We start from the raw sequence: 11,242 nt of genomic DNA, 5'->3' as shown, positions 1-11,242 counted from the left end.
CACTTTCTTCCTGGAGTCAAATTGTTATCGCGAGACTTCGGTCTCCCTATTAGCTGGGGCACGCAGCCCGCCCATCCTTTTCTCCAGCGCGGTAATGGAGGTTGGTGGTTCTTAAGTTGTTGGAGTGAGGGGGGATTCCGGAGGTTGCTGAATGCGGACTTCCTAGGGAGGGGTGGCGGGTATCTGGTACGCAGCTGAGGCCCATGCCGAGCCGGCGCTGGTTGGTGCAAGCTGTCTGCCCTCTCGACGGGTAGGAAAGAGGACGGGGGCTTCCGGGCCTTGTGGGCGGGGGAGGGTTTCCACTTGTAGCTTTTCCCAGGCCCCTGCGTGGCGTATCGGGGTCCAGCCGCGGAAGTCAGTCCCCGAAGGCGGAGGGCTCGTGGTTTTTGTGGACTTCGGGCCTAGTGGCTTTACTGCGGCCCACAGTACACGATTATAGCATGGGCGTGGTCCGTTGTCTGGCATGTAGATGTTAAAATGTGGTACATACAATACACATTTTCTGAATTAATAGGGGTTAAGTGCGAGGTAACCATTGCTGACGCCGTTCTTCTTGTACGAGGTTAGGCGCTTCCTGGAGACGCTCGCCCCAGAATCGCACAAAGTGCTGAAGGGGAATTGTTAGAGCCAGTGAAGGGCACTATTGCCATGTGCTTCTCGCAGAATCTCGGAATAGGAAGCCACACTTCGTAGGAATGCTTTCTAGTTTCCGAAAAAGAGGTTTTGAGTCAACTTTAATTTTGATAATACGCTCTGATTTTTTTTTTTTTTAATCTCAAGTATACTATCAGTGCCATTGGATCCACTTGTTGAATTTCTTTTTGGGCAGTTATTTCGTGACTTATTTCTTAGATTTTGCATTTTAGAAAACTACGATAGAACATCATGAAATTACCAGGAGTCCGTTGGATATTTTGCGAATCTGAGAGCTCTGTGACCTTATTGGCTTCCTATGTTCGAAGTATATTCTTGTAGGATTTCTTTCATCGTTGCTCATTTGTCATTGCCAAGAATGCTAAAGACTAAGAACAATATACAAATAGGAAGAATGATGGCATCCCCGATAAGGGAGATGGAAAAGTAAAATTAGACATTATCTTTTTTTTAAATTTTGTCCAAACTATTGTATCTAAGGAGATTACAACAGTGCTCTTTGTCTTTTTTTTTATTATTATTTGTAAGCCTTTCATCGAAAAGTTTGAGAATTCAAAACTTTTGTATTAGTACCCATTAACAGCAAATTCCAGACCAGGAGTTTGGATAGAGGTAGTTAAATCCTGCTGATTATTTTCCCGGGTATACTGAGGCCATACTCCACCTTCTGCCTTTGTATGCAAAAGATTTTCATACTAGTTCCCAACTGATGCTGAAAAATGGCTTTTTGGCCGTTGTATGGCTAAGGGTAAAATTACATTTTTTACTGTTGCGGAAAGCTGTATGATACTTTCGTTGGAAATGACAATACTCTTCTGGAATCTAACATTGGATAGATTAAGGAGGCAAAACTGAAAGAGAACTTGTGAATAAAATCTCTAGATTTTAGGATAGACCTGAAATGACAGTTCCTACATGAAAATATTAAAAGCCTTGTATGTGATTATTGCCTTAATTTATGTGTAATTAATTTACATAATTGTCACAATGACATCAACATTTTCATTATTCTGATACTAGCTGTTTGCATTTATTCAGGGAAACAACATCACATTTACTGAATTTTGTGTGGTCAGAAATCTGTTTAAATCAAAGGACAATTGACAACAAATTTGAGAGGGGCTTGGAAAACACATACCAGGAATGGATTCTATCAACTATGCAACGGCATCTGACTCAGCTGTGGAAATTGAGAATCAAAGGTAAGTGCTTTCTTTTTTTTAAATAACAATCACCAGATTTTTCTGGAAAAGAGACTAGATGGTAATTTTACTGTATTTGAATTACCGGGAAAGCATAAATCATTGTAGATAATGAGTGGTGGTAATGGTAATTTTCATGCATTAGAACAGAAAAGGAAAACCTGGTTTGCACAGGCCTTTGAAGTTTTAACTACTTATATTCGTGGGACACATCGTTAACTCAGGGAAACAGGAGTATATTCTCCGGGCCAAACTGCTATCTTCCTCATTAAATCATCCTCATTTTATAAGAAGAAAATGGATATCAGTAGGGAATCTTGTTTTAAAATCAACTTGTTCCTATATTCCACGTTATCAGGGATGCTGGCTTATGTATATGATGAGAGGTATCTAGTCCTAATTGTTGTTGATCTCACTGGGAAAACAAATGAGCATTTCTAGTATACTCACTACATCTCTCTGCTAGGATACTCTTGTTTTATTTAGAGGAGGCTTTGTCTTAGTTTAGCCTCTAGCAGTGAACAAGGCTGCCTTTGTGGAACTTACATAAAGGAAGATGATTTTTTGGCTAAGTGCTATGGCACATGGCATTATGGGCCACTTGTGGTAGAGTGGTCAGAGCTAAGTGATTGGCTAGTACTGAGCCCATCTTTTAAAAAATTACTTTGAACATGTTTTTCTGCTTTGATTTGTAAAAGAAAAGTATATTACTGGTAATAAACAGTAATATAAGAGGGTACAATTACTCTTTCCCTGTTTTCTAGTGATAACTCTTCCTCTGGTAGCAGCTTATTTAAAACTCAGTGTGTTCCTATCCCACCTAAAAGGAGGCAAAGAAACCCTATTAGAAAATTTGTTCACACACCTGAAAGTACTCAAGCAAGAGATTCATCTAGTGACTCATCTATAGAGCCAAGACCATTGACTTTAAAAGCTATTTTTGAAAGATTCAAAAAAAAGAAACGTAAAAAGAGGAAATACAAGCCAACGGGAAGATCAAGGGGAAGACCAAAAGGAAGGAGAAACACTAGAAGCTCACAAATAAATAAGAAACAATTTAAAGACAAAGGATCTGGCTTCCCATTTTTAGAATCAGAAAATGGAAGAAAACGATTACCTTGGAGAAAAATTTTAACCTTTGAGGTGAGTCTTTATATATGCTGATGCACATAGCTTAAAATGTCTGAAATGAGTTGTTGGTCGCTTTTAGGATTTAGATGTACCTGGAACATACAGTCTTCAACTTTTATAATACTTCTCTATACTGACTATACTGCCGCTTAAATGCCATCCCCCTCCTTCAGCTCAAAGTTCACTTGGACTTCTGGGTGGAATCTTGCACTGGTAACACAGGGTGAATGTACCTGTATATGAAGTGCTCTAAGGCTGATTTTATACCTTGATCTTATCGTGTCAGGGCTGTAAACACCATTCCTAAAACTCAAATGCCCAGTTGTTTTATAGTAACCGAAGTGAAACCCACACCTGCCTTTCATGTTCAGTGGCTTTAGGATTTCATTTTGTTCAGATATTTCAATTTCTGACAGAATTACCAGACAAATAACACCAGTACTTAGCAGTAGACTCTGAAATATTTGAGATAAGTGATTGCATAATTTGTAGTCACTTGTTCTAGAATCTGATTTATTGGAAAGGATTAATACTCATTAACCTCTTTATGTTTTAAGGTGATTAAAATAGACAGTTCTCTGCATTAAAAGATATCTTAAGTAATGCCCAAACGATACAAGATTTATGCTTGTTTTTCTTGGTACTAACTTTGATAACTTGCTAGGTAGAACAGTGAATTGATACACGTGATCTCCATATGGCAGAGTAGTTAAATCAAGATCACTAAGGACCTTGTTATGGGGATCCTTGTCATTTAGGAACATAGGCATTTGCTGAGTGGAAGAAATTTTTTTTAAGTCCTTGACTTAAAATACGGTGTTTTTGGTACATAGCAAGCAGTGGCAAGAGGATTTTTTAACTACCTTGAAAAACTGAAGTATGAATACCATCTCAAGGAATCCTTGAAACAAATGAACGTTGGTGAAGATTTAGAAAAAGAAGACTTTGATAGTCGTAGATACAGATACTTGGATGATGATGGATCTATCTCTCCTATTGAAGAGTCAGCGTAAGTTCTATCATGGATTGGAATAATTTTGGACATAGGTTTTATAAGATTAAGTGCTTTTAAATTTTAATGTTGGTCCATATGCTATCAGTTTGTTTATACTTTGATTTAATAGTGATGTGAACACAGATAAAATATTAATAGACTTAACTGGTATTGCTGTTTCAGTTGTGTGTCATGACAGTATACTACTCATTGGGTTATAAAAGATTTGTCATCTGAGTGATACACTTTTTTTAAACTATTGGAGTATAATTGCTTTACATGGTATGTTAGTTTCTGCTTTATAACAAAATTGAATCAGTTATATATATACATTGAGTGATATGCTTTTAATATTGCAGAGCAGAGGAGGAGATTGCAACAAATCTTGAACATGATGAATGTGATATTAAATTGGTGGTAAGTGACAATTTTATCCCACTTCATTTTGGGAGGACAGCTGTTGACAAAGGGAGAATTTTATCCTGTTGTGTTACTATCTGTATTTAAGTTTTGAAAGGTTCAGTGCCCTTGGTGCAGGAAATGCAAGAATAAAAATAAGAATTTTATGGATAATTGGTGAGAACATGAATTATCAATACTATATCAGTAAAAACAATACTATTGTAAGTTTTCATGTGTGGTGTTGCTACTAGGATATCAGATGAGAAAAGCAGCAGAAGTTAATTTGGATTTTTAACATCCAGATGTAGTATCCAGGTTATTTTAAGTAACCTAGAGTTTAGTTATATGTAATTACTAATGCGGTAAAGTTTCAGTTATTGCTTAGTATTGTTATTTCTTATGCAGGAGGATAATTATTTCATAATAAGTTCTGAAATACCAAAGAAGAAGAATGTATATTTGGAACAAGAGGAATATACTGAAGAAGCTGCATTGCCTAAAAAGAGAGCATCAAAATCCAAAAAACACTGGACAGAGGACAGAATGGCCTGAAAATAGATAGGATTATGACTACCAGACAAGGTAAACAGAATAGAGAAAAAGGAACTTTATAGAAAGAAAAGATGATAAATGTGAATACATATGCCAGCCTTATGATAAAAAAGAACCTTGTAAGAAAATAAAAAGAATAAACAAATTTATAAAACTCCTGAAGTAGTAATTATAAGAAAAATAATTAAAACAGTGAGATTATGTAGAAAAAACATTGAGGCTGTTACAGCAGATATAATCACTTCCCCCAAAAATAAACAACGTCCTACTGTTTTTGCATATGGTGGTGTATTTCTGGGTAAGAGAACTTAAAGGTGCCATTTGAGCTTTGAATCAAAGAAATAAGATTGTAATCCTGAAAAGAAAATCTTAGTTGCAATAACCACTAATGATTGACAGCAATAACCACTAATGATAATTCTCCTTAGAGTACCTGCAACTCCATTTTTATTTTTTTCAGAGAAATTTAGTGTGAAATGCCTATTAATGTAATAAGAACTTAATATTTTCTTTTCCTAAAAACTACCTATAATATTTCAACTATCATTTTCATCACCACTGTATGTTGCAGATTATGCGACTCTATATACTTCATTTTACCATAGCACTTGTGTTTGTTTTTGTTTAATTTGTGGACAAAGACTTCTAGACAGGTGCACAAATAAATCCTCTTTTGCAACCCAGAGCTCATTGTTCAGTATGAGTTTTGATACAGATAAGAAGGAACATGATACCTAAGAGAGTCAAGTGATGGGGGTGTATTGATAAACATAAAGATTGCTTCCAGGACTATAGAGCTGATAATTTCCCTCATATCTTAAGCTTTTAAATTATCAGCTGTATTGATTTAGTACTCTAATTTTAACGTTGACATGAAACAAAGATGGCTTCTTTTTTTAGGCTTTTTTATCTTGATCAGAGTGTCTGGATAATCTGAAAAGGTATGTCTTATGCTTTAGGTGAGTTTGGGTCCAATTTGTGTAAATGTGATAAATTGTCAGAATTTAAAACCTCCATAGGTTTCATTATTGAAAGGCATTTTTGCCGATTTTAAATTTCTGTTCATAATGTAATTTCAGAAAATGAATCTCAGGATTGACATGCTTTATAGTGACATTGTGCCAGTTTCACTTCGCTTGAATGAAAGGGTCCCAGAATTATAAATTAGGCAGTTGTAGTCAGAATCTTGGATATTCCTGCTTCAAGCATACACAACATATTTTTAATCTCCCCGCACCCCTATACAATATTTTTTAAAAGTTTATTAAAGTATAGTTGATCTACAATATTAGTTTTTGCTGTGCAACAGAGACTCAGTTATACATATATTTCTATTATGATTTATCACAGGATATTGAATATAGTTCCCTGTGTTATGTAGTAAGACCTTGTTTATCTGTACTTACATATATAAGTAGTTTGCATCTGTTAATCCCAGACTCCCAGTCCATCCTTCCCCCACATCCCCCTCCTTGGCAAACACAAGTCTGTTCTCTATGAGGCTGTTTGTTTCATAGATGTGTTCATTTGTGTGGTTTTAGATTCCACAAAGAAGTGATATCCTATGGTATTTGTATTTCTATTTTTGATTTACTTTGCTTAGTATGATAATCTCTAGGTCCATCCATGTTGCTGCAGATGGCATTATTTCATGCTTTTTCATGGCTGAGTACTAATCCATTTGTGTGTATGTGTGTGTGTGTGTACGTACGTGTACCACATCTTTATCCGAGTAATAATCCACTGTGTGTGTGTGTGTGTGTGTGTGTGTGTGTGTACGTACACATACGTACGTACCACATCTTTATCCATCTCTTGATGGACATTTAGGTTGCTTCCACGTCCTGGCTACTGTAAACGGCATTGCAATGCATGTATCCTCTCAAACCATGTTTTTCTCTGGATATATGCCCAGGAGTGGGATTGCTAGATCATATGGTAGTTCTATTTTCAGTTTGAGGAACTGCCGTACTGTTTTCCATACTGGCTGTACCAGTTTACATTCCCACCAACAGTGTAGGGGGGTGTTCCTTTTTCTCCAACACCCTCTCCAGCATGTATTATTTATAGACTTTTTGATGATGGCCATTCTTACTGGTGTGAGGTAGTACTTCATTATATTTACATTTCTAATAATCGGTAATGATGAGCATCTTTTTATGTGCCTATGTGTATGCTTTCTTTGGAGAAATGTCTATTTAGGTCTTCTGCCAATTTTTTGATTGGGTGTTTTTTTGTTATGGAATTGTACTATCCAATAGTTTTATTTTTATTTTTTAAATTTTCTGGCCATGGTGCTACTCTTTATATACTTAATTACATATGGACTGAACATGTTTACTAAACACGTCGTATGTTTTCAAGTTCTTCCTTCCCTTCAAATTTTGGTTTACCAAAATTTATGTTCTGCTATTAATTCACCCTCACGTGATGTGAAGAATCCCCAAATAACTTTTTTCTTAAAAACCTCATGGCCTAAATGAGATGAAATGTTGCTCCTAAAGATTATTTTATTTAATGTTATGCATGTTAATATGCTGAATGATTTAATAATTATAATTTTGATTTAATCTGACCTTTGTTATTTAGATTTGCAAAAGGGATATATTTTTCATACACTTGTTTGGCCAGTGCATTCTTTTATTTTTGGCTGCACCGAGTGGATTGCAGATCTTAGTTCCCAGACCAGGGATCGAACCCATGCCACCTGCAGTGGAAGCATTGGAGTCCTAACCACTGTACGCCAGGGAAGTCCCTACAGTGTTTTTAATGAATGCATAATCTAAAATGAGGTAGAAGATTTAAAAGTATAATGCTAGAAATGACTACACAGGACACAAAATTTCATGAATCTGAATGATATAAAGTTTAATTAAATACACCCAATTTGTCTTCAACGATTCCCCAATCGTCAGAACATCAGCCACATTAACATTTTTCTGTATTTTTATAATTGATATCAACTAATGAGAAAATGCTTTATATAGTTCTTAAATTAAGGCAAAAATTCAAAGTAAAAATTGTGCAGTAATCTGGGAATTGCATAGGCAAAATACATTGCAGTAATGAAGTTCTTAAAATCAAGCTTAAATTTATATGTGGAACTCTTCGTTTGGTTCATGTATAATAGCTAATAAGTACTTTGCATATTTTTACCTGTTAATATGATGCTATCTTTTCTAAGCATTGTAAAAATACCTACCATGTGACTAATTCATGGGATGATTTCCTTAAATTTCTTAAAACATCCTTTGTGATGTCTGTTACTGCACAGTTTTGAACATATCTAAGAGACTGGAGCTCTTTCAAATAATTGTTCTCTTGTGGGCTTGTTCATATTTTTTAAAACGCAAGCAGTGGTTGAGGTCTATCCCGATGGGGCTTTTTCTGTAAACCTACATCGTTGGAAACGCCTCATAGATTAACTGTGTGGTTTCCTTTACTCATAGAACTACCTGTTAGATCTGTGGGAAAGAACTACAAGACAGAGCTGCCAAGTAAACTATGAAAAACCTAACGAACTTTTTATCTTAGGTATTGGCATATCCCAATGATCTGTACTGTTCTAGGGTGTGATGGCTTAGGTAAGTTTTAATCAGTGACAGTGTAATTTGTGCGGGGGTAGTGGGGGGACCATTCCAGTTCAGATGATGAATTTAACCGTTCAACTGCTGAATGATACAGACATGAACTAAAACTTAATTCTGATAGAGCTGAGTATGCTTAATATCTAAATATTTTAAGTTATACATTGAGGTTTTAATTTTTAATCACATGAGTATGGTATCCATCTTTTATTTGATATTTTATTTGCAGGAGTGAATATGATTTGAACTTAATACATTTTTAGAGGTAAGTGGAATATTTAATTTCTATTCAAATTAAGGATTCAGAAGTTCTGAAAAGAATGTAAATTTTGAGTATAGCATTCCATTACTGTTGTGACTGCTAGTTAATTAGGTATAAAACAATTATCAGGATTTCGGCCAAAAATACTGCTGTAATATTTGTGTTTACAGAATTGGAAAAAATGAAGAGACAGCACTGACACGTAAATATGTGTAATCGGATAGTTTCCTATGGAAGTTCTATAGGTATAGAGAGGGTAAAGGTAGCAATGGCTAGGTTTATAGTTTAAAATGGAGTTAATGTAGTTGTCTCATTGGAATGACAAATAAACGCGTTATAAGAACTTAAATTTTTAGAGATGTGTAAAGATATTTCTCAGATAGTAACATTACAAACTTGAGGTTGAGGGTTTTTTCTGGTTCAGTCATAATTGCACTGCATGGTATCTGCATTCAGCAGTTTTGTTCCTGCTGAGTGTTCAAAGGACAGTGCAATATAAATTCAGTATTTGGCATCGTTGGTTTTCTTGGCTTTGTGCATGTTAGACCTGGTATTTCTACTGATACAGTATTCCTATAGTTTCTCATACTGTTCAGTTTGACAGTCTTCAGTAGTAACTAATACTATTTTTCTAGGATGTCAAATTCAGAACCAGGCAGCTCCATCTCCTGACCCTAAACATGTAAGGATTTCTATTTCTGTTGCTTCTAGTAGCTTTCCTTCATTGATAGCATTGTTAGCAAAACAGCAGAACTTCTACACAAGTGCAGAAGCCTTTTGCACAGTGTATATGTAAGCTTGAGAGAAATGTTTATAAAGCCTCATACAGTTGAAAATGGGCACTGTTGTTCATGGTGCCCGTAAATTGTTAATGTGGCTACATTGAGAACACAGGTTTTGCTTCCATCACTGTAATTTCATTGCGGTGGTGACAATGAGACCTGCAACATTTTTTTTTTTTTTGCTAGGCTCATGAGTAAAAATTGGATATAACAAGGCTTTTCAGTATTAGAAAAGATGAAGGGATAAATAGCAACATACTTGCTATATTTAATTTCTAGGGTCCTAAAGTAAATCACTTGAGGAAATTGGATCCCAAAGATTACAGGTATGATTTTAATTTCATTTTTTTCCCCTTGTATTTAATGAAAAAGACTATGACGTTAAAAAGGCCATTAGTTGTTTTACTATTTACCAGTAATGTATGATGTCATGATGATGGCAAAATGTTCAACTGCTCTGAATGGGCTGAATGAAAATAGCCTTTCTGAACATCCATCTTACATAAAGCTGTATTTTAAATGAAAGCTCTAAGATAAAAGTTGCCTGAAACATGCATGTTTGGAAACAATCAGCTAAATTTAGGTGTGAATGAAAATGGAACCTAATCAGTCCCAGTTGCCATTACAATCTTTTTCTGTAGGTGGGGAATTTTGAAGTGTGTCCATATTTCATTGGAGATCAAAGAAGCCTAACTAAAAGAATTGTGGTAAGTAATTATTTTTATTTTACACCAAATTATTTGTCAGGCTTTAATGGTCATTACCAAGGCTTTTAGAATGCAGTTTCTCATTTGCTGTGGACATGACCATAAAAAAAGTTTCCCACTAGGTTTTATTTCTGCTACTTTGTAGCATTCAGCCTGTTGGGAACATTTTATTATTATTTACTTGTATTTTCATTGCCTAGGTCAGCACTGTTCCAGTATAAATAGAACACAAGCCATTTTTTTCTAATTGGATTTTACAATACTGATACATGGGTAGTGACTATTATATTGAACAAGTTGTGCCTAGATTGCTGGAGTTCTTTGTTTAATCCTGGGCTTTTAGTTTATTACATTACAGGTTGCCTGGTTACTAAAGGAGGGGAGGCTGGCTTACATGAGCACCTCTGAAAATGGACCCTTATCTTTATATTTGTTATACAGGGCTGACTCATATGATAACTTCTTTTTGAAAGGTATGTACACATTAAAGAAAATAATTTTATAGGTCATTTCAAAGAGGGCTGATGGGACCACATCCAGGAGCTCTTTACGCTGTGACCAAAGACTGAGTTCTCCACTGGATATAATAGTAACTTGATAGTGCTATGTTTTCCAGATGGAGATACAAGCCACTCATACCCATGATTAGTGATGTGGGAAAGTAATTTAAGTATCTTCCAACTTTAACCAGTGTCTACTCTCTTCTTTAGGGCTATTTTATGTTGAAGATTTATGAGTTTGGAGGAACTAAGGTGATTGGCAGTGGAAAGAATCAGAACGTGTGGAAGTCCTTAAAAATTTATTGACTTAAATAACTTTGTGTTACACATAATAAAAAAAAACCCTTTACACTTTGTGTGGAAAGTCAGCATATATTTTTGGCTCGAAGTTTCTCTAATGTTCTCTGTGGAGGGAATAATAACGTTTATCAGTTGTAGTTCTGATGTGCCTTAGACATGAAAAATTGGC

General features: G+C 35.5%; 2 protein-coding genes and 8 non-coding genes across 21 annotated transcripts in view; 9 read left to right on the top strand and 1 right to left on the bottom strand.

The window, feature by feature from the left end:
* Nucleotides 1-106: 106 nt before the first annotated feature.
* On the top strand, nucleotides 107-11,137 carry TAF1D (TATA-box binding protein associated factor, RNA polymerase I subunit D). Its single transcript, XM_067750722.1, is given in 9 exon segments — nucleotides 107-250; nucleotides 1,693-1,856; nucleotides 2,621-2,999; nucleotides 3,821-3,996; nucleotides 4,341-4,398; nucleotides 4,789-4,911; nucleotides 4,914-4,965; nucleotides 8,470-8,519; nucleotides 8,752-11,137. Coding segments are annotated over 7 exon segments (867 nt in total). The 5' UTR covers nucleotides 107-250; nucleotides 1,693-1,797; the 3' UTR covers nucleotides 8,490-8,519; nucleotides 8,752-11,137.
* LOC137231366 (small nucleolar RNA SNORA40) lies at nucleotides 5,539-5,665 on the top strand. Its single transcript, XR_010946490.1, has one exon. It is a non-coding gene; the product is annotated as a small nucleolar RNA SNORA40 (small nucleolar RNA).
* On the top strand, nucleotides 8,295-8,425 carry LOC137231361 (small nucleolar RNA SNORA18). Its single transcript, XR_010946485.1, has one exon. It is a non-coding gene; the product is annotated as a small nucleolar RNA SNORA18 (small nucleolar RNA).
* Nucleotides 8,577-8,648, top strand: LOC137231374 (small nucleolar RNA SNORD5). The gene has a single exon (XR_010946496.1). It is a non-coding gene; the product is annotated as a small nucleolar RNA SNORD5 (small nucleolar RNA).
* Nucleotides 9,216-9,354, top strand: LOC137231352 (small nucleolar RNA SNORA8). Its single transcript, XR_010946476.1, has one exon. It is a non-coding gene; the product is annotated as a small nucleolar RNA SNORA8 (small nucleolar RNA).
* Nucleotides 9,602-9,736, top strand: LOC137231356 (small nucleolar RNA SNORA1). Its single transcript, XR_010946480.1, has one exon. It is a non-coding gene; the product is annotated as a small nucleolar RNA SNORA1 (small nucleolar RNA).
* On the top strand, nucleotides 9,990-10,061 carry LOC137231350 (small nucleolar RNA Z40). Its single transcript, XR_010946474.1, has one exon. It is a non-coding gene; the product is annotated as a small nucleolar RNA Z40 (small nucleolar RNA).
* On the top strand, nucleotides 10,321-10,441 carry LOC137231360 (small nucleolar RNA SNORA32). Its single transcript, XR_010946484.1, has one exon. It is a non-coding gene; the product is annotated as a small nucleolar RNA SNORA32 (small nucleolar RNA).
* Nucleotides 10,777-10,903, top strand: LOC137231355 (small nucleolar RNA SNORA25). The gene has a single exon (XR_010946479.1). It is a non-coding gene; the product is annotated as a small nucleolar RNA SNORA25 (small nucleolar RNA).
* The window catches only part of CEP295 (centrosomal protein 295), a 48,305-nt gene continuing 48,118 nt past the window's right edge, over nucleotides 11,056-11,242 (bottom strand). For all 12 annotated transcript variants that reach the window (XM_067750698.1, XM_067750700.1, XM_067750699.1 and 9 more), the window contains one exon: nucleotides 11,056-11,177. In XM_067750698.1, coding sequence (XP_067606799.1) covers nucleotides 11,139-11,177 — 39 coding nt within the window. In that variant the 3' untranslated portion in view covers nucleotides 11,056-11,138. The remainder of the gene's footprint in view (nucleotides 11,178-11,242) is intronic.

Source organism: Pseudorca crassidens, chromosome 9, assembly GCF_039906515.1.
Source record: "Pseudorca crassidens isolate mPseCra1 chromosome 9, mPseCra1.hap1, whole genome shotgun sequence".
Taxonomy (NCBI): Eukaryota; Metazoa; Chordata; class Mammalia; order Artiodactyla; family Delphinidae; genus Pseudorca; species Pseudorca crassidens.
The sequence above is the reverse complement of the archived record's forward strand: the minus strand, read 5'-3'. Positions and strand labels throughout refer to the sequence as shown.